General features: G+C 46.7%; 1 protein-coding gene across 1 annotated transcript in view; it reads left to right on the forward strand.

The window, feature by feature from the left end:
* Positions 1-27,066, forward strand: part of LOC138270134 (extracellular calcium-sensing receptor-like) — a 156,287-nt gene that overhangs the window by 82,732 nt on the left and 46,489 nt on the right. The window contains exons 4-5 of the mRNA XM_069218847.1: positions 21,612-21,742; positions 25,608-25,731. Coding sequence (XP_069074948.1) covers positions 21,612-21,742; positions 25,608-25,731 — 255 coding nt within the window. The remainder of the gene's footprint in view (positions 1-21,611; positions 21,743-25,607; positions 25,732-27,066) is intronic.

Genomic DNA, 27,066 nt, shown 5'->3' on the forward strand with positions numbered 1-27,066 from the left:
ATGCCCAGAGAGACCTAAGAAGGCTGTGACCTGGGTCTTTGTAGTAGGGGGAGCCCAGTCCACAATGGTTGTAGTGCTTCAATCTGTTCTCCACCTACCAGGTGGCCCAGATAAACCATTTTCCCCTGACCTATCTGCCACCTAGAAGCCTTGATAGTTAGGCCTGCCTTTTGCAGGGCCCCCAAAACGTTCCAGAGGTGGATCAGGTGGTCATCCCAGGTGGAGCTAAATACAGCAATATCATCTAAGTATGTTGCACTGAAAGCTTCTAAACCTTGGAGGACTGTATGCACCAGCCTCTGAAAATTGGAAGGTGCATTTTTCAAACCAAAAGGCATAACAGTGAATTGATAATCCCCCCTATGGTTGAAAATGCAGTTTTTGGTTTAGCATCCTCTGCCAATTTGATCTGCCAATACCCGGCAGTCAAATCAAAGGTGCTTAGATACTTGGCAGATGCCAGAGTATCTATTAGCTCCTCTGCCCTGGGTATAGGGTGAGCATCAGTTTTGCTTACAGTATTGATACCCCTTTAGTCCACACAAAACCTCATTTCTCTCTTTCCATCTTTGCTATGCAGTTTGGGGACAAGCATTACTGGGCTGGCCCAGGGGCTATCAGAAGTCCAACATTTTCTGTACCTGTTTTAATGCAATCTCTGACATGGTCAGGTTGCCTGGACATTTTACTTTTAACAGGTAAACTGTCTCCAGTATCAATTTTATGTTTACACCAGTTAGTTGTACAGGTATGAGAGAGAAGAGGTCAGAAAACGGTCCTAGGATATTTTTGCTGTGCCCCTTCTGCTCAGCAGTGAAGCAGTCTGCAATAACCACTTCTTCCACTCAGCCATCAGCTTCAGTATTGTAGAAGAGGTAAGGGAGAGGGTCACTCTCTTCCTCCTGCCCCTCATCTGTGGCCATGAGCAGGGTTAAGTCAGCCCTGTCATAGTAAGGTTTCAGGAGATTGACATGAAGCACCCTAAGGGGGCTTCTGGCAGTGCCCAGGTCCACCAGATAGGTGACCTCACCATTCTTTTCCATAATGAGATAGGGCCCACTCCATTTGTCCCGCAGTGCTCTTGGTGCCACAGGCTCAAATACCCACACCTTCTGTCCTGGGTGGTACTCTGTAAGGACAGCCTTCAGTTCATGCCATTGCTTTTGGATCTCTTGGCTGTCCCGAAGGTGTTTAGTGGCATTTTCCATGTACTCAGCCATTCTAGATCTGAGGCCAAGTACATAGTCCACAATGTCTTGCTTTGGAGGTTGTAAAGGTTGTTACCAATCATCCTTAACAAGACCAAGGGGAACCCTAACAGGGTGACTAAATAGGAGTTCAAAGGGGCTATAGCCCACTCCTTTTTGGAGTACCTCCCTGTAGGTGAAAAGGGGGCATGGCAAAAAGGCATCCCATCTCCTTCTGAGTTCCTCAGAGAGTCCCATAATCATGCCTTTGGGAGTTTTATTAAACCTCTCAACCAATCCATTTGTTTGTGGATGATAAGGGGTGGTGAACTTGTAGGTAACACCACACTCCTTCCTTGCCTTGTGGTATGCAGAAATGAAGTTACTGCCTCTGTCTGATACGACCTCCTGAGGGAAACCCACCCTGGAAAAGATTCCCAGGTGGGCTTTTGCCACTGAAGGTGCTGTAGTGGTCCTTCAGGGGATAGCTTCTGGATACCTTGTGGCATGGTCCACCACCACAAGGATGAATCTATTGGCAGAAGCTATTGAAGCGTCCAGGGGGCCAACAATATCAACCCCTACACTTTTAAAGGGCACCCCAACCACTGGCAGTGGAATTAAGGGGGCCTTTGGGGGTGTCACCAGTCTTGCCTCTGGCTTGGCAGGTGACACAGGAACGACAAAACTCCTTTGTGTCTTCTGACATATGGGACCTGTGAAAATGTGGAACAAGTCTGTTCAATGTTTTACTCTGGCTTAAATGCCCAGCCAAGGGAATGTCATGAGCTAGAGTTAGGAGGAATTCCCTGTACTAAAGAGGGAATGACCAGTCTCCTGGTGGCACCAGGTTTAGGGTCCCTTGCTTCAGTATAGAGGAGATTATTCTCCCAGTAAACTCTGTGACTGTCATTGACAAATCCATTCTGATGTTTGACAGCTTGCTGTCTGAGACCCTCTAGTGTGGGACAGGTCTACTGTGCCACACTTAGTTCCTCCCTGGCAGGCCCCACTGCACCCAATAGCTCAGCTGTATTAGCTTCCTGCTCCTCTGGTGTAGGTTCTGCAAAGGGAGAGGATTCCTCTTCCTCAAAGTGGGAATCATCTGGAAAAGGAGGGATAGTGGACAAGGGTTTGCCCTTCCTACCCCTAGTTTTTGGAAGCACTTGGTCCATTGTTCCGGGATCCAAGTTTCCCTGTCCTCTTTGCTTCTTGGCCTCAGCCCTAGTAAGAGCAAAGATATGGCCAGGAATGCCCAGCATTGTTGCATGAGCCTCGAACTCCACTTCAGCCTAAGCTGATATCTCCAAATCATTGCCTAGTAAGCAATCTACAGGTAATTCAGTGGCTACCACAACTTTCTTTGGACCAGTACCCCTCCCACCCCCAGTTGAGATTCACAACAGCCATGGGGTAGCTAAGTATGTTATTGTGAGCATCAGTCACTTGGTACTGCTGACCAAGTAGGTGTTGATCAGGGTGAACCAGTTTACCTATAGCCATAGTTACACTGCCTCCTGTGTCCCTGTAGGCCTCAACCTCAATACCATTAATTAGGTGTAGTTGCTTGTATTTACCCATATTAAGGGAACAAGCAACCAAGGAGTCAAAGTCAATGCCACCATCAGAGACTAAAACAACCTCTGTGGTCTCCCTAACAAGACTGTGTATATTCTGAAGTATTTAGTATATGTTTTTCTTATGAAAAGCACCAATGACAAAGTGGTAAAGCAGTTACAAGTACTTATCCCACTGCTGCACCACCAATGTAGGACGCTGGCCTGGCTTACAATGGGTACCTTGTGGTACTTACACCGTGTGCCAGGTCCAGTTATCCCTTATTAGTAGATTAGTAGTGTTCAAGGAGCTTAGGCTGATAGAGGTAGCTATAGAAGAGCAGCTTAGGCTGAACTAGGAGACATGCAAAGCTCCTACTATACCACTTATATCATGTAGCACTATATCATGAGAAACACAATACTCAGTTACTAAAAATAAAGGTACTTTATTTTAGTGACAATGTGCCAAAAGTAGCTCAGAGGATATACTCCCTTAGGAGGTAAGTAAAATACACAAAATATACACACAAACCAAATCAGGTAAGTAATCAGTTAGAAAAGTAGTGCAAACACTGTAGAACACAATAGAATGCAATAGGAGACAATAGGCCTAGGGGCAACACAAACCATATACTCCAAAAGTGGAATGTGAACAACAAATAGACCCCAGGCCTAGTGTAGTGTGTAGAGGGTCGCTGGGAGTGTATGGCAACACTAAGGGTGTCCAAGATACCCCAACCCAAGACCCTGAAAAGTAGGAGTAAAGTTACCCTACTACCCCAGAAAGACAGGAAAGTCGAGATAGGGGATTCTGCAAAGACAACAACTGACTGCACAGCACTGAAGATGGATTCCTGGACCTGAGGACCTGTCACACAAGTGTCCGGGGGGGCAGAAGCCCACTAAACCCTGGATGAAGGTAAAAAAGGACTGTCTCTGGGTGGAAGAAGCCAAAGATTCTGCTACAATGGAAGGTTTACAGGAACATTTCCTGTGGTCAGAAGATGTCCCATGGCGTGCTGGAGGATGCAGAGTTGTTTCCACGCAGAAAGACCGCAAATAAAGCCTTGCTAGCTGAAAGAGTTGCGGTTGAAGATAATGGGTGCTGTCTGGGCCCAGGAAGGACCATGAGGTCACCCCTTGGAGAAGGAGACAGAGGGGGCGCTCAGCAACAGAGAGAGCTAATGTAGAATCAGGCAGCACCCGCAGAAGCACTTGAACAGGCATTCAAGAAATCTGAGCATGGCGGTGTGAGAAAGTAGCCTCTTTCTAGCCTTGTTACCCCCACTTTTGGCCTGTTTGTGAGTGTATGTCAGGGTGTTTTTACTGTCTCACTGGGATCCTGCTAGCCAGGGCCCAGTGCTCATGGTAAAAAACAGATGTTTTCAGTATGTTTGTTATGTGTCACTGGGACCCTGCTAGTCAGGACCCCAGTGCTAATAAGTTTGTGACCTATATGTATGTGTTCCCTGTGTGATGCCTAACTGTCTCGCTGAGGCTCTGCTAACCAGAACCTCAGTGGTTATGCTCTCTCTTTACAAATTGTCACTAACAGGCTAGTGACCAATTTCACCAATTCATATTGGCATACTGGAACACCCTTATAATTCCCTTGTATATGTGTAGGAGGCTGGACTGGCTTGTAGTGAGTACCAAGGGGTACTTGCACCTTGCACCAGGCCCAGTTATCCCTTATTAGTGTATAGGGTGTCTAGCAGCTTAGGCTGATAGAAAATGGTAGCTTAGCAGAGCAGCTTAGGCTGAACTAGGAGACGTGTGAAGCTACTACAGTACCACAAGTGTCACTTGCACAATATCATAAGAAAACACAATACACAGTTATACTAAAAATAAAGGTACTTTATTTTTATGACAATATGCCAAAGTATCTTAGAGTGTACCCTCAGCAAGAGGATAGCAAATATACACAAGTTATATGTACACAATACCACAAATATGCAGTATAGTCTTAGAAAACAGTGCAAACAATGTATAGTTACAATAGGATGCAATGGGGACACATAGGGATAGGGGCAACACAAACCATATACTCCAAAAGTGGAATGTGAACCACGAATGGACCCCAAACCTATGTGACCTTGTAGAGGGTCGCTGGGACTATTAGAAAATAGTGAGAGTTAGGAAAATAGCCCTCCCCAAGACCCTGAAAAGTGAGTGCAAAGTGCACTGAAGTTCCCCAAGAGACAAAGAAGTCGTGATAAAGGAATAATGCAGGAAAGACACAAACCAACAATGCAACAACTGTGGATTTCCAATCTAGGGTACCTGTGGAACAAGGGGACCAAGTCCAAAAGTCACAAGCAAGTCGGAGATGGGCAAATGCCCAGGAAAGGCCAGCTGCGGGTGCAAAGAAGCTTCTACTGGACAGAAGAAGCTGCGGTTTCTGCAGGAATGAAAAGGGCTAGAGACTTCCCCTTTGGTGGATGGATCCCTCTCGTCATGGAGAGTTGTGCAGAAGTGCTTTCCCGCCAAAAGAACGCCAAAAAGCCTTGCTAGTTGCAAATTGTGCGGTTAGCGTTTTTGGACGCTGCTGTGGCCCAGGAGGGACCAGGAGGTCGCAAATTGGACCAGGAGAGAGAGGGAACGTCGAGCAAGACAAGGAGCCCTCTCAACAGCAGGTAGCACCCGGAGAAGTTCCAGAAACAGGCACTACAAGGCACTACAAGGATGCGTGAAACGGTGCTCGCCGAAGTTGCACAAAGGAGTCCCACGTCGCCGGAGACCAACTTAGAAAGTCGTGCAATGCAGGTTAGAGTGCCGTGGACCCAGGCTTGGCTGTGCACAAAGGATTTCCGCCGGAAGTGCACAGGGGCCGGAGTAGCTTCAAAAGTTGCGGTTCCCAGCAATGCAGTCTAGCGAGGTGAGGCAAGGACTTACCTCCACCAAACTTGGACTGAAGAGTCACTGGACTGTGGGGGTCACTTGGACAGAGCTTCTGGATTCGAGGGACCTCGCTCGTCATGCTGAGAGGAGACCCAAGGGACCGGTAATGCAGCTTTTTGGTGCCTGCGGTTGCAGGGGGAAGATTCCATCGACCCACTGGAGATTTCTTCGGAGCTTCTGGTGCAGAGAGGAGGCAGACTACCCCCACAGCATGCACAAACAGGAAAACAGTCGAGAAGGCGGCAGGATCAGCGTTACAAAGTTGCAGTAGTCGTCTTAGCTACTTTTTTGCAGTTTTGCAGGCTTCCAGCGCGGTCAGCAGTCGATTCCTTATCAGAAGGTGAAGAGAGAGATGCAGAGGAACTCTGATGAGCTCTTGCATTCGTTATCTAAAGTTTCCCCAGAGACAGAGACCCTAAATAGCCAGAAAAGAAGGTTTGGCTACCTAGGAGAGAGGATAGGCTACTAACACCTGAAGGAGCCTATCAAAAGGAGTCTCTGACGTCACCTGGTGGCACTGGCCACTCAGAGCAGTCCAGTGTGCTGGCAGCACCTCTGTTTCCAAGATGGCAGAGGTCTGGAGCACACTGGAGGAGCTCTGGACACCTCCCAGGGGAGGTGCAGGTCAGGGGAGTGGTCACTCCCCTTTCCTTTGTCCAGTTTCACGCCAGAGCAGGGGCTAAGGGGTCCCTGAACCGGTGTAGACTGGCTTATGCAGAATTGGGCACATCTGTGCCCAAGAAAGCATTTCCAGAGGCTGGGGGAGGCTACTCCTCCCCTGCCTTCACACCATTTTCCAAAGGGAGAGGGTGTAACACCCTCTCTCAGAGGAAGTCCTTTGTTCTGCCATCCTGGGACAAGCCTGGCTTGACCCCAGGGGGGCAGAAACCTGTCTGAGGGGTTGGCAGCAGCAGCAGCTGCAGTGAAACCCCATGAAAAGGCAGTCTGGCAGTACCAGGGTCTGTGCTACAGACCACTGGGATCATTGAATTGTGCCAACAATGCCAGGATGGCATAGAGGGGGCAATTCCATGATCTTAGACATGTTACATGGCCATATTCGGAGTTACCATTGTGAAGCTACATATAGGTATTGACCTATATGTAGTGCACTCGTGTAATGGTGTCCCCGCACTCACAAAGTTCAGGGAATTGGCTCTGAACAATGTGGGGGCACCTTGGCTAGTGCCAGGGTGCCCTCACACTAAGTAACTTTGCACCTAACCTTTACCAGGTAAAGGTTAGACATATAGGTGACTTTTAAGTTACTTAAGTGCAGTGTAAAATGGCTGTGAAATAACGTGGACGTTATTTCACTCAGGCTGCAGTGGCAGGCCTGTGTAAGAATTGTCAGAGCTCCCTATGGGTGGCAAAAGAAATGCTGCAGCCCATAGGGATCTCCTGGAACCCCAATACCCTGGGTACCTCAGTACCATATACTAGGGAATTATAAGGGTGTTCCAGTAAGCCAATGTAAATTGGTAAAATTGGTCACTAGCCTGTTAGTGACAATTTGAAAGAAATGAGAGAGCATAACCACTGAGGTTCTGATTAGCAGAGCCTCAGTGAGACAGTTAGTCACTACACAGGTAACACATTCAGGCACACTTATGAGCACTGGGGCCCTGGAGAACAGGGTCCCAGTGACGCATACAACTAAAACAACATATATACAGTGAAAAATGGGGGTAACATGCCAGGCAAGATGGTACTTTCCTACACAACCCCCCCCCCAAACGAAGGACAATAAGACTAGCCATGACCTGATGAGTCTTCATTGTCTAAGGGGAAATATCTGGAGAGTCCATCTGCATTGGAGTGGCTACTCCCAGGTCTATGTTCCACTGTATAGTCCATTCCCTGTAGGGATATGGACCACCTCAACAATTTAGGATTTTCACCTTTCATTTGTTTTAGCCAAAGTAGAGGTTTGTGGTCTGTTTGAACAATGAAGTGAGTGCCAAACAGGTATGGCCTCAACTTCTTCAGAGCCCAGACCACAGCAAAGGCCTCCCTCTCTATGGCAGACCAACGCTTTTCTCTAGGGGTCAACCTCCTACTAATAAAAGCAACAGGTTGATCCTGGCCCTCAGAATTAAGTTGTGATAGGACTGCCCCTACTCCTAATTCAGATGCATCAGTTTGGACATATAATTTTTTTGAGTAACAAGGGCTTTTCAGGACAGGTGCAGAGCACATGGCCTGCTTCAGCTCCTCAAAAGCTTTCTGACAGTTTGCTGTCCATAATACCTGTTTAGGCATCTTCTTGGAAGTGAGGTCATTAAGAGGGGCTGCAATGGAGCCATAGTTCTTAATGAACCTCCTGTAATACCCAGTGAGGCCTAGGAAGGCTCTCACCTGGGTCTGAGTAGTAGGGGGAACCCAATCAATAATTGTTTGGATTTTCCCCCTGAAGTGGTGCAATCTGTTCCCCACCAACAAGGTGTCCCAGATAAACCACCTTACCCTGCCCTATCTGGCACTTTGAAGCCTTGATAGTGAGGCCTGCCTTTTGCAGAGCCTCCAAAACTTTCCATAGGTGGACCAGGTGCTCATCCCAGCTGGAGCTAAAGACAGCTATATCGTCCAGATATGCTGCACTGAAAGCTTCCAGCCCTTGCAGGACTGTGTTCACCAACCTCTGAAAAGTGGCAGGTGCATTTTTCAAACCAAAAGGCATTACAGTGAACTGGTAATGTCCTCCAATGGTTGAAAATGCAGTCTTAGGTTTAGCATCTTCTGACAATTTGATCTGCCAATACCCTGCAGTCAAATCAAAAGTGCTTAGATACTTGGCAGATGCCAGTGTATCTATGAGCTCATCTGCCCTGGGTATAGGGTGAGCATCAGTTTTGGTTACCAAGTTGAGACCTCTGTAGTCTACACAAAACCGCATTTCCTTCTTTCCATCTTTGGAATGGGGTTTTGGTACAAGTACCACAGGAGAAGCCCATGGACTTTCAGAGTGCTCAACCACTCCTAGTTCTAACATTTTCTGGACCTCTTGCTTTATGCAGTCCCTGACATGGTCAGGCTGCCTATATATCTTACTTTTGACAGGCAAGCTGTCTCCAGTATCTATAGTGTGCTCACACCAAGAAGTGGTACCTGGCACAGTAGAGAAGAGTTCAGAGAATTGATCTAGGAGATTTATGCAATTATCTTTCTGCTCAGCAGTAAGACAATCAGCCAAAACTACACCTTCCACAAGAGCATCTTGTTCTGTGGAAGAGAAGAGATCAGGTAGAGGATCACTGTCTTCTTCCTGTCCCTCATCAGTTGCCATGAGCAGGGTGAGATCAGCCCTGTCATAGTAGGGTTTCAGGCGGTTTACATGGAGTACCCTAAGGGGACTCCTTGCAGTGCCTAAGTCAACTAAATAGGTGACTTCACCCTTTTTCTCAACAATTGTGTGGGGACCACTCCATTTATCTTGGAGTGCTCTTGGGGCCACAGGCTCAAAGACCCACACTTTCTGCCCTGGTTGGTACTGAACCAAAACAGCCTTCTGATCATGCCATTGCTTCTGGAGCTCTTGGCTGGCCTGAAGGTTTTTACTGGCCTTTTTCATATACTCAGCCATCCTTGATCTGAGGCCAAGTACATAATCCACAATATCCTGCTTAGGAGTTTTTAAAGGTTGTTCCCAACCCTCCTTCACAAGTGTTAGTGGACCCCTAACAGGGTGTCCAAAAAGAAGTTCAAAGGGGCTGAAGCCCACTCCTTTCTGGGGTACCTCCCTGTAGGCAAAAAGGAGGCATGGTAGAAGGATATCCCATCTCCTGCGGAGTTTTTCAGGGAGACCCATAATCATGCCTTTGAGAGTTTTGTTAAATCTCTCCACCAGTCCATTTGTTTGTGGATGATAGGGTGTTGTGAACTTATAAGTTACACCACACTCCTTCCACATGGCCTTTAAGTATGCAGACATGAAATTGCTTCCTCTGTCTGATACTACTTCCTTTGGGAAGCCCACCCTGGAAAATATTCCCAGGATGGCCTTTGCCACTGCAGGAGCTGTAGTGGTCCTTAAAGGAATAGCTTCAGGATATCTTGTGGCATGGTCCACTTCCACCAAGATGAATCTATTGCCTGAAGCAGTAGGAGGGTCAATGGGGCCAACTATGTCAACCCCTACCCTTTCAAAGGGAACCCCAACCACAGGCAGTGGAATAAGGGGTGCCTTTGGAGTGCCACCTGTCTTGCCACTGGCTTGACAGGTTTCACAGGACTTACAAAAATCTTTTGTGTCCTCAGACATCCTAGGCCAATGAAACAGGGGAACAAGCCTGTCCCAAGTTTTCATTTGTCCCAGATGCCCAGCTAGGGGAATGTTGTGTGCCAGAGTTAGGAGGAACTTTCTGTACTCCTGAGGAATCACTAATCTCCTGGCAGCTCCAGGTTTAGGATCCCTATGCTCAGTGTACAAGAGGTTGTCCTCCCAGTAAACTCTGTGAGAGTCACTGACATCCCCATTAGCCTGTTTGACAGCTTGCTGTCTCAGACCCTCTAATGTGGGACAGGTTTGCTGTGCCACACTCAGCTCCTCTCTGGCAGGCCCCCCTTCACCCAAAAGCTCAGCAGTATTGCTTCAAGCTCCTCTGGTGTAGGTTCTGCACAGGGAGGGAATTCTTCTTCCTCTGAAGTTGAATCCACTGTAGAGGGAGGGATAGTAGGAAGTGGTTTGCTTCTACTAGCCCTAGCTTTAGGGAGCACTTGGTCCATTGTTCCAGGATCCAAGCTTCCCTGTCCTTTTTGCTTTTTGGCCTGAGCCCTGGTTAAAGCAAAAATATGCCCTGGGATGCCCAGCATTGCTGCATGGGCCTCCAACTCCACATCTGACCAAGCTGATGTCTCCAAATCATTTCCTAGTAGACAGTCTACAGGTAAATCTGTGGCTACCACAACTTTCTTTGGACCAGTAACCCCCCCCCCAGTTGAGATTTACAACAGCCATGGGGTGGCTAAGTGTGTTGTTGTGAGCATCGGTTACTTGGTACTGGTGACCAAGTAGGTGTTGTTCAGGGTGGACCAGTTTCTCTATGACCATAGTCACACTGGCACCAGTGTCCCTGTAGGCCTGAACCTCAACACCATTTATTAGGGGTAGCTGCTTGTACTTATCCATATTAAGGGGACAAGCAGCTAAGGTGGTTAAATCAATAGCCCCCTCAGAGACTAACACAGCCTCTGTGGTCTCCCTAACAAGACCAACCCCAACTAAGTTACCAATAGTGAGCCCAGCTACTCCCTTGGATTGGCTATTAGTAGGTTTGCTCCCACCACAACTGCTATTAGTAGGGACACTAGGTGTAGCCGTAGGGGTTGTAGTGGTAGGAGCGTTGGTGCTTTTCTTTGGACAACTGGGATCTGTTGACCAATGGCCTTTTATCTTACATAAATAGCACCATAGTTTCTTTTCCTTGTTCTGATTTGAAGAGGATTTGGGCCCACCACCCTCACCAGAGTGTTTTTGTGGGCCTGATGAAGACTCATTTTTAAATTTGTCCCCACCCTTGTCAGAAGACTTACCATCCTTCTTCTTGTTGCCATCTTTGTCACCCCCTGTATGAACTTTTCTGTTCACCCTTGTTCTGACCCATTTGTCTGCCTTCTTTCCCAATTCTTGTGGAGAGGTCAGATCAGAGTCCACCAAGTACTGGTGCAACAAATCAGACACACAATTATTAAGAATATGCTCTCTCAGGATCAAGTTATACAGGCTTTCAAAGTCAGTAACCTTACTGCCATTTAACCACCCCTCCAAGGCCTTCACTGAATGGTCAATGAAATCAACCCAGTCTTGTGAAGACTCCTTTTTGGTCTCTCTGAACTTTATCCTGTATTGTTCAGTGGTTAAGCCATAACCATCCAGGAGTGCATTCTTAAGAACTTGGAAATTATTGGCATCACTTTCTTTCACAGTAAGGAGCCTATCCCTACCTTTTCCACTAAATGATAGCCATAGGATAGCAGCCCACTGCCTTTGAGGGACATCCTGTACAACACAGGCCCTCTCAAGTGCAGCAAACCACTTGTTAATGTCATCCCCCTCCTTATAAGGGGGAACTATCATGTGCAGATTCCTGGAATCATGCTCTTTTACAGGATGACTATGGGGAATACTGCTGCTGCCACCATGGGTTTCAAAACCCAACTTCTGTCTTTCTTTCTCTAGTTCAAAAGACTGTCTATCCAAATCCAGCTGTTGCTTTTTAAGCTTCAGTCTGGTTTGTTCCACTCTCAACTTATTGAGTTCCCTCTCTAACATTCTGTCATCAGGGTTGGTGGGAGGGACATTCTTAGACACAGAAGAATGAACAGAAGGAGACCTGTCCCTTACAGAAGCCACCCTAACAGCTTGGCTAACAGAAACATCACTACCAGTGTGGTGAGAATAAATGCTTTTGCTATGATGTGAGACAACACTATTTGTATGGTGTGGCTCAACATCATTACCAACTATGCTAGACTGTCTAGTAATGGGCAGGCTAGGAAGCTTCTTTCCTGAATCTTTTCCTGGGGGAGACCCTGAATCAGATTGGGAACTATTAGGTACTTTTTCAACAGATGGGGCACTTATGGCCTTATCTTGTTCTCTAAGCATGTTAATTAACAATTCCAAGGAAGGATTCTTCCCTACACTCAAACCTCTCTCTACACAGAGACTCCTTGCACCTTTCCAGCTAAGGTGGTCATATGCAAGTTTGGACAGATCAACATTTTGGCCTGTGCCAGACATTTTTAGAGAGAGTTAAAGTGATAGAAAAAGAGAAAAAAGTTTTCAGAACTTTTTAGAAAGACAGAAAAAAACTTTTTAAACTTTTAAGAACTTTTTGAAAGTTTAGAAGTACTTTTCAGCACTTTAGAAAAGAGTGAAAAGAGGAAACGCAAAACTTTTTAGCTATCTGTACACACACTGAACTTGTTTTGTATATTTTTCTCTTATGAAAAGTAAAATGACAAGAGTGGTAAGTAGTCTCAAAGCACTTATCCCACCGCTGCACAACCAATGTAGGAGGCTGGACTGGCTTGTAGTGAGTACCAAGGGGTACTTGCACCTTGCACCAGGCCCAGTTATCCCTTATTAGTGTATAGGGTGTCTAGCAGCTTAGGCTTATAGAAAATGGTAGCTTAGCAGAGCAGCTTAGGCTGAACTAGGAGACGTGTGAAGCTACTACAGTACCACAAGTGTCACTTGCACAATATCATAAGAAAACACAATACACAGTTATACTAAAAATAAAGGTACTTTATTTTTATGACAATATGCCAAAGTATCTTAGAGTGTACCCTCAGCAAGAGGATCGCAAATATACACAAGTTATATGTACACAATACCAAAAATATGCAGTATAGTCTTAGAAAACAGTGCAAACAATGTATAGTTACAATAGGATGCAATGGGGACACATATGGATAGGGGCAACACAAACCATATACTCCAAAAGTGGAATGTGAACCAAGAATGGACCCCAAACCTATGTGACCTTGTAGAGGGTCGCTGGGACTATTAGAAAATAGTGAGGGTTAAAAAAATAGCCCTCCCCAAGACCCTGAAAAGTGAGTGCAAAGTGCACTGAAGTTCCCCAAAGGACAAAGAAGTCGTGATAGAGGAATAATGCAGGAAAGACACAAACCAGCAATGCAACAATGATGGATTTCCAATCTAGGGAACCTGTGGAACGAGGGGACCAAGTCCAAAAGTCACAAGCAGGTCGGAGATGGGCAAATGCCCAGGAAAGGCCAGCTGCGGGTGCAAAGAAGCTTCTACTGGACAGAAGAAGCTGCTGTTTCTGCAGGAACAAAAAGGGCTAGAGACTTCCCCTTTGGTGGACGGATCCCCCTTTCCGTGGAGAGTTGTGCAGTAGTATTTTCCCGCCAAAAGAATGCCAACAAGCCTTGCTAGCTGCAAATCGTGCGGTTAGCGTTTTTGGATGCTGCTGTGGCCCAGGAGGGAACAGGAGGTCGCAAATTGGACCAGGAGAGAGAAGAGACGTCGTGCAAGACAAGGAGCCCTCTCAACAGCAGGTAGCACCCGGAGAAGTGCCAGAAACAGGCACTACAAGGATGCGTGAAACAGTGCTCGCCGAAGTTGCACAAAGGAGTCCCACGTCGCCGGAGACCAACTTAGAAAGTCGTGCAATGTAGGTTAGAGTGCCGTGGACCCAGGCTTGGCTGTGCACAAAGGATTTCCGCCGGAAGTGCACAGGGGCCGGAGTAGCTGTAAAAGTTGCAGTTCCCAGCAATGCAGTTTAGTGAGGTGAGGCAAGGACTTACCTCCACCAAACTTGGACTGAAGAGTCACTGGACTGTGGGGGTCACTTGGACAGAGTTGCTGGATTCGAGGGACCTCGCTCGTTGTGCTGAGAGGAGACCCAAGGGACCGGTAATGCAGCTTTTTGGTGCCTGCGGTTGCAGGGGGAAGATTCCGTCGACCCACGGGAGATTTCTTCGGAGCTTCTGGTGCAGAGAGGAGGCAGACTACCCCCACAGCATGCACAAACAGGAAAACAGTCGAGAAGGCGGCAGGATCAGCGTTACAGAGTTGCAGTAGTCGTCTTAGCTACTTTGTTGCAGTTTTGCAGGTTTCCAGCGCGGTCAGCAGTCGATTCCTTATCAGAAGGTGAAGAGAGAGATGCAGAGGAACTCTGATGAGCTCTTGCATTCGTTATCTAAAGTTTCCCCAGAGACAGAGACCCTAAATAGCCAGAAAAGAGGGTTTGGCTACCTAGGAGAGAGGATAGGCTACTAACACCTGAAGGAGCCTATCAGAAGGAGTCTCTGACGTCACCTGGTGGCACTGGCCACTCAGAGCAGTCCAGTGTGCTGGCAGCACCTCTGTTTCCAAGATGGCAGAGGTCTGGAGCACACTGGAGGAGCTCTGGACACCTCCCAGGGGAGGTGCAGGTCAGGGGAGTGGTCACTCCCCTTTCCTTTGTCCAGTTTCGCGCCAGAGCAGGGGCTAAGGGGTCCCTGAACCGGTGTAGACTGGCTTATGCAGAATTGGGCACATCTGTGCCCAAGAAAGCATTTCCAGAGGCTGGGGGAGGCTACTCCTCCCCTGCCTTCACACCATTTTCCAAAGGGAGAGGGTGTCACACCCTCTCTCAGAGGAAGTCCTTTGTTCTGCCATCCTGGGACAAGCCTGGCTTGACCCCAGGGGGGCAGAAACCTGTCTGAGGGGTTGGCAGCAGCAGCAGCTGCAGTGAAACCCCAGGAAAGGCAGGTTGGCAGTACCAGGGTCTGTGCTACAGACCACTGGGATCATCAAATTGTGCCAACAATGCCAGGATGGCATAGAGGGGGCAATTCCATGATCTTAGACATGTTACATGGCCATATTCGGAGTTACCATTGTGAAGCTACATATAGATATTGACCTATATGTAGTGCACGCGTGTAATGGTGTCCCCGCACTCACAAAGTTCAGGGAATTGGCTCTGAACAATGTGGGGGCACCTTGGCTAGTGCCAGGGTGCCCTCACACTAAGTAACTTTGCACCTAACCTTTACCAGGTAAAGGTTAGACATATAGGTGACTTATAAGTTACTTAAGTGCAGTGTAAAATGGCTGTGAAATAACGTGGACGTTATTTCACTCAGGCTGCAGTGGCAGGCCTGTGTAAGAATTGTCAGAGCTCCCTATGGGTGGCAAAAGAAATGCTGCAGCCCATAGGGATCTCCTGGAACCCCAATACCCGTCACAATGGTAGCTCCGAACATGGCCATGTAACATGTCTAAGATCATGGAATTGTCACCCCAATGCCATTCCGGCTTTGGGGAGACAATTCCATGCCCCCGAGTCTCTAGCACAGACCCGGGTACTGCCAAACTACCTTTCCCGGGGTTTCACTGCAGCTGCTGCTGCTGCCAACCCCTCAGACAGGTTTCTGCCCTCGTGGGGTCCAGCCACGCTTGGCCCAGGAAGGCAGAATAAAGGACTTCCTCAGAGACAGGGTGTTACACCCTCTCCCTTTTGAAAAAGGCGTCAGGGCTGGGGAGGAGTAGCCTCCCCCAGCCTCTGGAAATGCTTTGATGGGCACAGATGGTGCCCATCTCTGCATAAGCAAGTCTACATCGGTTCAGGGATCCCCCTGCCCTGCTCTGGCACGAAACTGGACAAAGGAAAGGGGGGTAACCACTCCCCTGACCTGCACCTCCCGTGGGAGGTGCCCAGAGCTCCTCCAGTGTGCTCCAGACCTCTGCCATCTTGGAAACAGAGGTGCTGCTGGCACACTGGACTGCTCTGAGTGGCCAGTGCCAGCAGGTGACGTCAGAGACTCCTTCTGATAGGCTCTTACCTGTGTTGCTAGCCTATCCTCCTTCCTAAGTAGCCAAACCTCCTTTTCTGGCTATTTAGGGTCTCTGCTTTAGGGAATTCTTCAGATAACAAATGAAAGAGCTCATCAGAGTTCCTCTGCATCTCTCTCTTCACCTTCTGCCAAGGAATCGACCGCTGACTGCTCTGGACGCCTGCAAAACTGCAACAAAGTAGCAAAGACGACTACTGCAACCTTGTATTGCTGATCCGACCACCTTCTTGACTGTTTCCTGGTGGTGCGTGCTCTGAAGGCTGTCTGCCTTCACCCTGCACTGGAAGCTCCAAAGAAATCTCCCGTGGGTCGACGGAATCTTCCCCCTGCAACCGCAGGCACCAAAAGACTGCATCACCGGTCCTCTGGGTCCCCTCTCAGCCCGCTGAGCGTGATCCCTGGAACTCAGCAACTCTGTCCAAGTGACTCCCACAGTCCAGTGACTCTTCAGTCCAAGTTTGGTGGAGGTAAGTCCTTGCCTCCCCATGCCAGACAGTAATCCTGTGTACTATGTGATCTGCAGCTGCTATGGCTTCTGTGCACTTTTGCAAAGATTACTTCATGCACAGCACAGCCCAGGTCCCTAGCACTCAGTCCTGCATTGCTCAACTCATTGAGTTGACCTCCGGCTTTGTGGGACCCTGTTTTGTTATGTTGAGATGACCGCCTGTAGGAGGCTGGCCTGGTTTGTAGTGGTACCAAGGGGTACTTACACTCTGCACCAGGTCCAGTTATACCAAATTAGTGTAGAAGAGGTGTCTAGCAGCTTAGGCTGATAGAAAAGGGTAGCTTAGCAGAGCAGCTTAGGCTGAACTAGGAGACATGCAAAGCTCCCACTATACCACTGGTGTCATATGCACAATATCATAAGAAAACACAATACACAGATATACTAAAAACAAAGGTACTTTATTTTTATGACAATATGCCAAATGTATCTCAGTGAATTCCCTCAGTATGAGGATAGCAAATATACACAAGATATAAGTACACAATACCAAAATTATGCAGTAATAGCAATAGAAAGCAATGCAAGCAATGTACAGTCACAATAGATTACAATGAGAGCACATAGGTATAGGGGCAACACAAACCATATACTCTAGAAGTGGAATGCGAACCACGAATGGACCCCAAACCTATGTGAGCTTGTAGAGGGTCGCTGGGAGTGTAAGAAAACAGTGAGGGTTAGAAAAATAGCCCACCCCAAGACCCTGAAAAGTAGGTGTAAAGTGCACCTAAGTTCCCCAGAGAGCACAGAAGTCGTGATAGGGGAATTCTGCAAGGAAGACCAACACCAGCAATGCAACAACAATGGATTTCCAGACGAGAGTACCTGTGGAACAAGTGGACCAAGTCCAAGAGTCACACTCAAGTCGGGAGTGGGCAGATGCCCAAGGAATGCCAGCTGAGGTTGCAAAGAAGCTGCCACTGGATGGTAGAAGCTGTGGATTCTGCAAGAACGAAGAGGACTAGGAACTTCCCCTTTGGAGGATGGATGTCCCACGTCGTGAAGAGGTGTTCCCATGCAGAAAGACCGCAAACAAGCCTTGCTAGCTGCAAGGGTCGCTGTTAGGGTTTTTGGATGCTGCTGTGGCCCAGGAGGGACCAGGATGTCGCCAATTGTGTGAGGAGACAGAGGGGGCGCCCAGCAAGACAAAAAGCCCACTCAGAAGCAAGCAGCACCCGCAGAAGTGCTGGAACAGGCACTACGAAGAAGAGTGAACCGGAGCTCACCCGAAGTCACAAAAGAAGGTCCCACGACGCCAGAGGACAACTCAGGAGGTCGTGCACTGCAGGTTAGAGTGTTGGGGACCCAGGCTTGGCTGTGCACAAAGGATATCCTGGAAGAGTGCACAGGAGCCGGAGCAGCTGCAAATCATGTGGTAGCCAGCAATGCCCAGACCCCAGGAGGGCAGAAACCTGTCTGAGGGTTGGCAGCAGTGGTAGCTGCAGAGAAAACCCCAGAGAGCTAGTTTGGCAGTACCCGGGGTCCATGCTGGAGCCCCAGGGATGCATGAGATTGGCACCCTAATACCAGATTTGGCTTGGGGGGACAATTCCATGATCTTAGACATGTTACATGGCCATGTTCGGAGTTACCATTGTGAAGCTACATATAGGTATTGGCCTATATGTAGTGCATGCATGTAATGGTGTCCCCGCACTCACAAAGTCCGGGGAAATTGCCTTGAACAATGTGGGGGCACCTTGGTTAGTGCTAGGGTGCCCTCACACTTAGTAAATTTGCACCTAACCTTCACCAAGTGAGGGTTAGACATATAGGTGACTTATAAGTTACTTAAGAGCAGTGTAAAATGGCTGTGAAATAACGTGGACATTATTTCATTCAGGCTGCAGTGGCAGTCCTGTGTAAGAATTGTCTGAGCTCCCTATGGGTGGCAAAAGAAATGCTTCAGCCTATAGGGATCTCCTGGAACCCCAATGACCTGAGTACATTGATACCATATACTAGGGAATTATAAGGGGGTCCTGTGTGCCAATTGAAATGGGTAAATGAAGTGACTAGCCTATAGTGACAAATTTAAAAGCAGAGAGAGCATAAGCACAGAGGTTCTGGTTAGCTGAGCCTCTACACACACACATTTGGCCATAAACTATGAGCACTGGGGTCCTGACCAGCAGGATCCCAGTGAGACAGGCAAAAACATACTGACATACAGGCAAAAATGGGGGTAACATGCCAAGAAAGATGGTACTTTCCTACACTCACGCAGGAAGTCGGACTGAGTCATTTCAACCATCCCAACCCAGACATGGATTAAAGACAGGCTGTAAGGCACCGATTAATTTTAAGTGCAGAGAAATGCTCACTTTTTAAAAGTGGCATTTCTAATATAGTAATATAAAATCCAACCTCACCAATAAGAAGGATTTTGTATTACCATTCTGGCAATACTAAATATGACCTGGTTACCCCTTTCTGATCAGAATCTACCACTCAAACAGTATATGAGCGTATCCCTAATGTTAGTCTATAAAAAGAACAAACCTCACAGGAGTGGAAAATAAATTTAGGAGTTTTCCTCTACCAGGACGTACAAAACACATAGGTTTAAGTCCTGCCTTTTACCTACACAGCACCTTGCCCTATGGGTTATCTAGGGCCTACCTTAGGGGTGAATTATATGTAGTAAAAGAGGAGTTTAAAGCTTGGCAGTACTTTTAAATACCAAGTCGACGTGGCAGTGAAACTGCACACACAGGCCTTGCAATGGCAGGCCTGATACATGGTTAAGGGGCTAGTAGGTGGGTGGCACAACCAGTGCTGCAGGCCCACTAGTAGAATTCAATCTAAAGGCCCTGGGCACATGTAATGCACTTTACTAGGGACTTACAAGTAGATCAAATATGCCAATTTGGTATAAACCAATGTTACCATGTTTTAAGGGAGAGAGTATATACACTTTAGCACTGATTAGCAGTGGTAAAGTGTGCGGAGTCATAAAACCAGCAAAAACAGTGTCAGAAAAGTGGAGGGAGACAAGCAATAAGTTGGGGGATGACCACCCTAAGGCTGTCAGGTCTAACAATAGAAATCAATGGATGCAGTATTTTTACACAAAGTACCTAGTATGAGTCAAAAATAAAGCCGCACAGGCAAGCATGTGTCGTAAAAATAAGCGATGCATCGATCCCTGAATCGCAAGTGAGGCTGTGGGCTGATTCTTCTCCAGCCAGGTAGGCCTTTGTTTTTTTCTCCAGCAGAAGAGCCATGCGTTGATTTCCAGACAAGCAGCCTCGGGTCCATGGAGATTCACTGTAGTTTTGATGCTGAGCGACAATGTGTACAAAATGCTGATGCACAATGGTAAAGAGCTGCACTGCTTGGGTGATGTGGCGATTTTGACAGCTGCAAGCGGGTGTTGCGTCAATTTTCCAGCCGCAATACAGGTGGTGCATCAATTTGTAAGTCGCAAAGCAGGTGCTGAGTCGATTTTTCCCCACTCTGCTCTGGTGTGTGGATTTCAGCATTGGTTCCACCAGCTTCTTTCAAGGACCCAGGTACTGGATATGTCACCAGTTGGCAGGGTAGGAGTCTCAGCAAGAAAGTCCAGGTGCTGGCAGGGGTAGTCTTTGATGGCCCTGAGACTTCAGAACAGGGGGCAAGCTTAGTCCAAGCCCTTGTACACACTTCTCAAGCAGGAAAACCCAGCAAAGCACACTCACAGGCAGTACTTCTCCTCCAGCTCTTTAGCTCTTCTCCTTTGCAAAGGTTTCTGCCCAAGATCTGGCCCCAGATACACACCAGGGGGTTGGATACCCCATTGTATGAGGACAGGCACAGCTTTTCCAGGTGTCTCAGCTCCTCCCTTCCCACTCTAGCCCAGGAGACTCATCAGGATGTGCAGGAGACTCTTCAGCTCCTTTTAAGTTAATGTCAAGAGGCAATTCACAAAACAGCCCAACTGTCAGTTTGATCCAGGCATGGATTCCACAGGCAGGCAGAGGCAGAGAACGGTTAAGCAAGAAAATGCCTACTTTCTATTTCAAACTGAAAATCCCCCCCAAAAAACTTTACTAATAGATGTATTTTAAAATTGTGAGTTCAGAAACCCAAGAACTCCTTATCTCTATCTGCTCCTAATGGGAAACAACACTTAAAAGGTATTTGATCCTCGTGTTTACCTATTGGCAAGATAGGCCTTGCAATAGTGAAAAACAATTTTGGCAGTATTTCACTATCAGGACATGTAAAACACACCAGTTCATACCCTACCCTTTAAATACACTGCCCCTGCCCACGGGGCTCCACAGGGCCTTTCTTATGGGTGACCTACATGTGGTAAAAGGAAAAGTTTGAGCCTGGCAAGTGGGTACACTTGCCAGGTCAAATTGGCAGTGAAAGACTGCACACACAGACACTGCAGTGGCAGGTCTGAGACATATTTACAGGGCTACTCGTGTGTGGCACAATCAGTGCTGCAGGCCCACTATTAGCATTTGATTAAAATTCCCTGGGCACATTTAGTGCACTTTACTAGGGACTTACTAGTAAATAAAATATGGCAATCATGCAAGAGCCAATTACAAATACAGTTTACACAGAGAGCATCTGCACTTTAGCACTGGTCAGCAGTGGTAAAGTGCCCAGACTACTAAAACCAACACAAACGAAGTCCAGCACACAGTCAAAAATACAGGAAGCAGAGGCCAGAGGATAGGGGAGACCATGCCAAGGATGCCAGGTCTAATACTCTTCCAATCGCTTCTGAACTTGGCCCGCCTCCCATCTCACATCTGACATTGCATCTGACATTGCATGCTGCTACACCTGGTGCATCCACTACCAGTAGCTGGTAATAAATAGATACTTGGAGGAGAAACAAAGCTTCCATCTCAGATGCAAGTTAGGAGAGTCAACCATTGGCAGCAGAAGACTTCTGAAGCACCTATTTCAGACCCATGCCTGCTGTGCTGAAGAAGAATGAACGACTAAGCTTCTGCCTAACAGTAGGATTGAGGTTAGGTCTAGTAATAGGATTAGGGTCTGTGGTTTGGCACATCACTGGTAGATGCTGAGAAGGCCTTAATGTGATGTGAACAACACACCTAAGTACAATATATTTGTGCTACAGATAACTTGAATGGTCCCTGACGGTCCTGTGATTTTTTATTTCAGATGCTGCACTATGTGAGGAATGTGCGCTTTAACACCAGTGCTGGAGAGGAAATCTTCTTTGATCAGAATGGAGATGTGCCAGCTCTGTTTGATCTTGTGAATATCCAGATCTCCCCCGATGATGCTTTCAGGTTGGTGAAAGTGGGGACTTACGATTCTAGGGCATCTGATGTGAATCAGATGAAGATGAGGGTCAGTGAAATAATGTGGAGCACAGGAAACACACAGGTAAGAATCTATGAAGCATTCCTTCATGAAGTCTGACATTTGAACTGTTAACAATATTTCCATCCATACCCACATAAAGCAGAAAGGAAGAGGAAACTCAGGGGCGGTTCTGAAAGGGATCCATTGGTGAAACTAGTTTAAAGTCCTCCTCCTTCTGTCTCTTTCACAAATTCTATGGGGTCCCTTTCCATGGAGGCCAGACTGCACATCATGCTGCCCTGAAGGTTTAGGATACTCTTCCATGGAAGTGAACACAGCTTGTTTGCTGCATGTGGCCTCCCACACTTGTGCTAGTGATTGACTTTATAGGAGCATGTCTATATCATTTATTTACTTCCGAGGCACACTAAAACTTGTTGGCATATTGGTGCTTTAAACAATCCCATCCCTCCTTGAACCTTAAGGCTCAACAGGTTTTTATCTAAGTGATTCATTGATATAGGTGTTGCTGTGGGGGTTCACACAGCCCCTGGTGTTCCTGCTTCATTGCCAAAGGCATTAGCCGTTCAGTCTTTTTACTGTCTACAGGATGTTTTCCAATTGGTCAAGGGACATCTAATTTCCTCCTGATAACAGTTCTCTTCTGTGGCAGTACACATGAAGTCTTTCATCCAAGCAAAGCTTATGGCATCATGGTTAGCAGTTGGTTTGGTATGTGAGCCTTGTGCACACTGCTCAGGAGGCTCACAGATTTCCAACTACACTAGGATGGGGGAATGAGGAAAGTTTTCTGCCGTGCATATACCACACTGTGGAGCAGATTCACATAGCTAACACCCAGCGCAACTCAGCAAAGAAAAATGCTGCGCTGCGTGACAGGCAGAAAAAGGAGAGCACCATATTTACTGAGCTATGTCTCTCTTCAGAAAACGTTTCTCCTTTTAACGCCTGCTTTCAAATGGTGTTAACTTTTGGCGCAAAACCCTGTCTACTATTGTTTGTATATAGGGCTTTGCATCAAAAAGCATGGGTGGTTGCATGGGAACGCCCATGTACCACACATGTAACGCCCCCTCGGCCCTAAGTAACGCAAAGCAGTGCTGACCGCTGCTTTACATTATTTTTAGGATACTTACCGGCGCAAAACAAGTTTTGAGCTGGAATGTAAATTAGGAAAAAAACTTTTGTGGCACTAGCCGCGTGCAAAATGTTTCTAACTCTCCCCCTGTGGGTGTTTGCACTCTCCCACTGTGGTCCAATCCAAATTTAAGAAAAGTAGCGCTGCACCCAGTGCAGTGCCACTTTTCTTGCTCTCCTTAGCAACCCCCTAATGCCACCATTTGTGTGTCATATTTAAGATGGCGGTAGTTAGGGAACTAGTGTCACAATTTTTTACTCTAGTTTGGAGCTTTGCAGGATTAGCGTCAAAAATGTTAAAGCTAATCCTACAAAGCTCATTGAGGCCAATTGTAAACAACGGTGTGCCTCTTTTTAATGCCTACTCTGAGGAGGCATTAACAGTGCCAAAAACATGACACAAAGAAATCTCTTTGATTTCTACCTGCCATTTTTTCTGTCCCCTTAACGGGGGAACGTCCCCTTTGCATACATTATGCCTTGCACAGGCATAATGTAGCGCAAAGGGTTATAAAGTAGCACAATACATATATTGCACCACTTCGTAAATTTGGCACTGTGATTTTCTTTGGGGTGTTACATCCTCTCCCTTTGGAAATAGCTGTTACAGGCATAGGAGGGGTGTTCTCCCAGAGCCTCTGGAAATGCTTTGAAGGCGGCAGATGGTGCCCTCCTTGTATAATGTAGCCTACACCGGTTCACGGAACCCCAGTCCCTGCTCTGGCACAAAAGTGGACAAAGGAAAGGGGAGTGACCACTCCCCTGTTCATCACCACCCCAGGGGTGATGCTCAGAGCTCCACCATAGTGTCCCTGGGTTTTGCCATCTTGGATTCCAAGTTGGCAGGGCAAGAGGTGAAGTGTGTCCTAAGGAAACTTGCAGTACTTTACTCCTGCTTTTCTGGGCTCTGGGGTGGGGTAATTTACTTACCTTCACTGTATTCTTACTCTCCTAGCATTTCTACACACACTATACCTGTCCAGGGGGGAAATCGTGATTCACATTCCACTTTCTTAGTATATGGTTTGTATTGCCCCATGACCTATTTTCTCCCATTGCATTCTATAGGATTTCCTACTGTTTGCATTGTTCTATGACTATTTACTTGTCTAATTTTGGTGTCTAGTGTATATATTGTGCATAATACTTACCTCCAGAAGGAGTATTGTCTCAAAGATATTTTTGGTACTGTGTCATCCAAATAAATACCTTTATTTTTGGTAACACTAAGTACTGTCTTTACTTGTGCATAAGTACAGTGTAATTATAAGTGGTATTGCCGGAGCTTTGCATGCCTCCTAGTTCAGCCTAAGCTGCTCTGCTATAGCTACATCTATCAGCCTAAGCTGCTAGAACACTAATAATCTACCAGTAAGGGATAACTGGACCTGGTGTAAGGTGTAAGTACCCAAGGTACCCACTACAAACCAGGCCAGCCTCCTAAATTCACTCAAACCAACACTGCAAGATACCTTTCTGCACTGTGCTGCACTACATGAAATAGACAGGGCAGGAATGTGCAATACTTATCAAGATATGGTGCATTCCTTCTATCTGCTTGCGCCAGAGCACACACTGCTGCCTAGCGCCATTGCTGGCATTGTACCTCAGTTACAAGCAGTATTGTTTTTGTGCAGGAGGTTACACCTTCCTGCACAAAAATAATCCACAAAGGCATAGAAAGAGGAAAAAAGACAAGAAATGAAGATATTTCTCAGAGTAACACCTCACCTAAGGAGATGTAGCATTTTCATGTATTCTCAGGACTACCACGAATGGTAAATTTGGGAATGTGCTGCAATCTATTGGTGGGTGCATGGGAACATCTCTCGCTCCACCCATGGAATGCCTCCATCATGCAGAGTAACACAAGGCAGTAACTTGGCTGCCTTGCATTACTCCACATTTACCAAGCCACATAGGGCCATGCAGGGTGGCATTGTGTGGCTTGGTGAATATCATTCTAGGTTTTACGTCATTGTTGCTCCCCCTTGCGCACCCCACAGGGTGTACTCACACGTTTGAGTTTGTTAAATGCAGATGCAACATTCTAAGTGTATTTCGCTGTATTAAAGAGAAACAAAGTAAAGTAAATCTGGCATGTTCAAGGCAAGGTACCCGCATACTCCTCGTGTACCTTTCTTGAGGTCAGTGCACCTGCAGAGTGTGTGCTGTGATTGATAGCTCATTACACTGATACACGAATTCCAAGTATGAGTGCACATAGAGAAAGAGGCTGTTTACAAAGCCATTCATGGGGATGCACAGCCATGATGTGACATGCACTCATAACCACTTTATTGTTCCTTTAAAATGCTCTTAATCACTGCCACATGAAAATCTTATAGTTCCGCAATCCATGTGACCAACTTTTTGATGCTGTTTATGTGTTTGTATCTGAGTGTCTGTGTGTGAGAGTGAGTGGGTGTCTGTGTGTGTGTGTCTGTGTGTATGTGTCTGTGTGTGTGTTTGTGTGTGTCTATGTGTGAGTGTGGGTGGGTGTCTGTGTGTGTGTGTTTGTGTGTGTATGTATCTGTGTTTGTGCCTGTGTCTGTGTCAGTGTGTGTGTTTGTGTGTGTGTTTCCATGTGTATGTGCTTGTGTGTGTGTTTGCAATTGTGTTTGCTTTTGCGTGTATATATGTGTGTGTTTGCCAGCCATTTATTAAGTTCTGACTTTGCTTCAACAATAGGTTCCCAGTTCCTACTGTAGCGAGAGTTGCTTCCCTGGATTCAGACAGTCGGTGGGAACAGAGCAGCCCAACTGCTGCTTTGACTGTGTTCCTTGCTCTGCTGGAGAGATTTCAAACAAGACAGGTGAGCACACATCCTTAATGGTTACTGGCAAGTGCATGCAAGAAAACTGGTTGGCAGCAAACAAAGAATGTTTCCACTTAGGCCTTGATTCTGGACACTTTTGTAATTCTGTTATTGCTAAAGCCAACGCCTCCAGTGTAACTCACCTGGAGACTTGGACAAGTGAAAACAATAGACATCTCTGATTGAAATACTCAGTATGAAATGAGAATTAGCAAAGGATATCTGGACCATAGATAAATACTCCCTTGTAATTCTTCCTTCAGGGTCGGACATGTAATACCCTATAACTCGCCCCCACCCACACCAGAGGTATCCAATGTGTCAATAACTCTGCAGTGTGTGAAGTTACCAGGTTCTACAATGCCCCGTCTGCAGTAAGGGCCCACACTGTCCTGTGCAGCACTGCAGAGAGAAAGACCACAACATGAAGATATATGCAGTCCCAGGACATCTAAATAATTGAGGGTGAAATGTCCCTTGTGGATTAATGTTTTCCTTTCTAAGTACTACCTTATTACGGATAATGACAACTATGTTATCTGCCTTGCAGACCCCCATGGAGATGACTTTCCCATAGGAGTTTGCATTTATTACTGCTAATCTGGTTTATTTTACCTCCCTCAACTCCAACCATTGAAGGCTTGATGCATACTCTACAAGTACATTGACATACATGAATGCAACATGCTTTGAAACGTACCCCAAGAATTAAAGAGATCTGAAGATGAAGCATGTCAGATATTTATGAGGGGGTGACTCTACAATACTTGAAGGCGTCAGATCAGAGGGCACTTAAGATGGATAAAGCAAAGGATGTGACTTCCTGGTTGGACACCTGAGAATCACACTCAAGGAATGGGTTAGGCATGTTTAAGGAGGATTGTCACTTAATTAAGGCTAAATACCTTTTGGTCTTTTGAGAACATCTTCAAAAACAATCTTAAAAAGTGACTAAAAACGTAATATATCGGTCTTTACAATGAAAAAACATACATTTAGCAGAGCTATAAGTTCTTGTGTTCTTGACAGAGAAATGATTTCCATCCAGAAGACATTGTATTAACACCCAGCGCTGCAGATTTTAACAGGGTAAAAATAAGTTGCAACAACCACAATGTGTCATCAGCAGGCTGGATTAATGCCCTTAACACATGCCTTCTTTTTAAAAATATATTCTCGCACACTATGGGGAAGGTTGTACAAGGAATGCTTGATTAGACAATGATCTTGTATGACCTTGATGGCATGTACTCATCCCTTGATTTTCTTCAATTTATTGGCAAATACATTCTTGACTGTCCTTGTGGTTTGCTGGGACTCACAGTGGAAATA

This window comes from Pleurodeles waltl, chromosome 2_1 (assembly GCF_031143425.1).
Source record: "Pleurodeles waltl isolate 20211129_DDA chromosome 2_1, aPleWal1.hap1.20221129, whole genome shotgun sequence".
NCBI classification, from domain to species: domain Eukaryota; kingdom Metazoa; phylum Chordata; class Amphibia; order Caudata; family Salamandridae; genus Pleurodeles; species Pleurodeles waltl.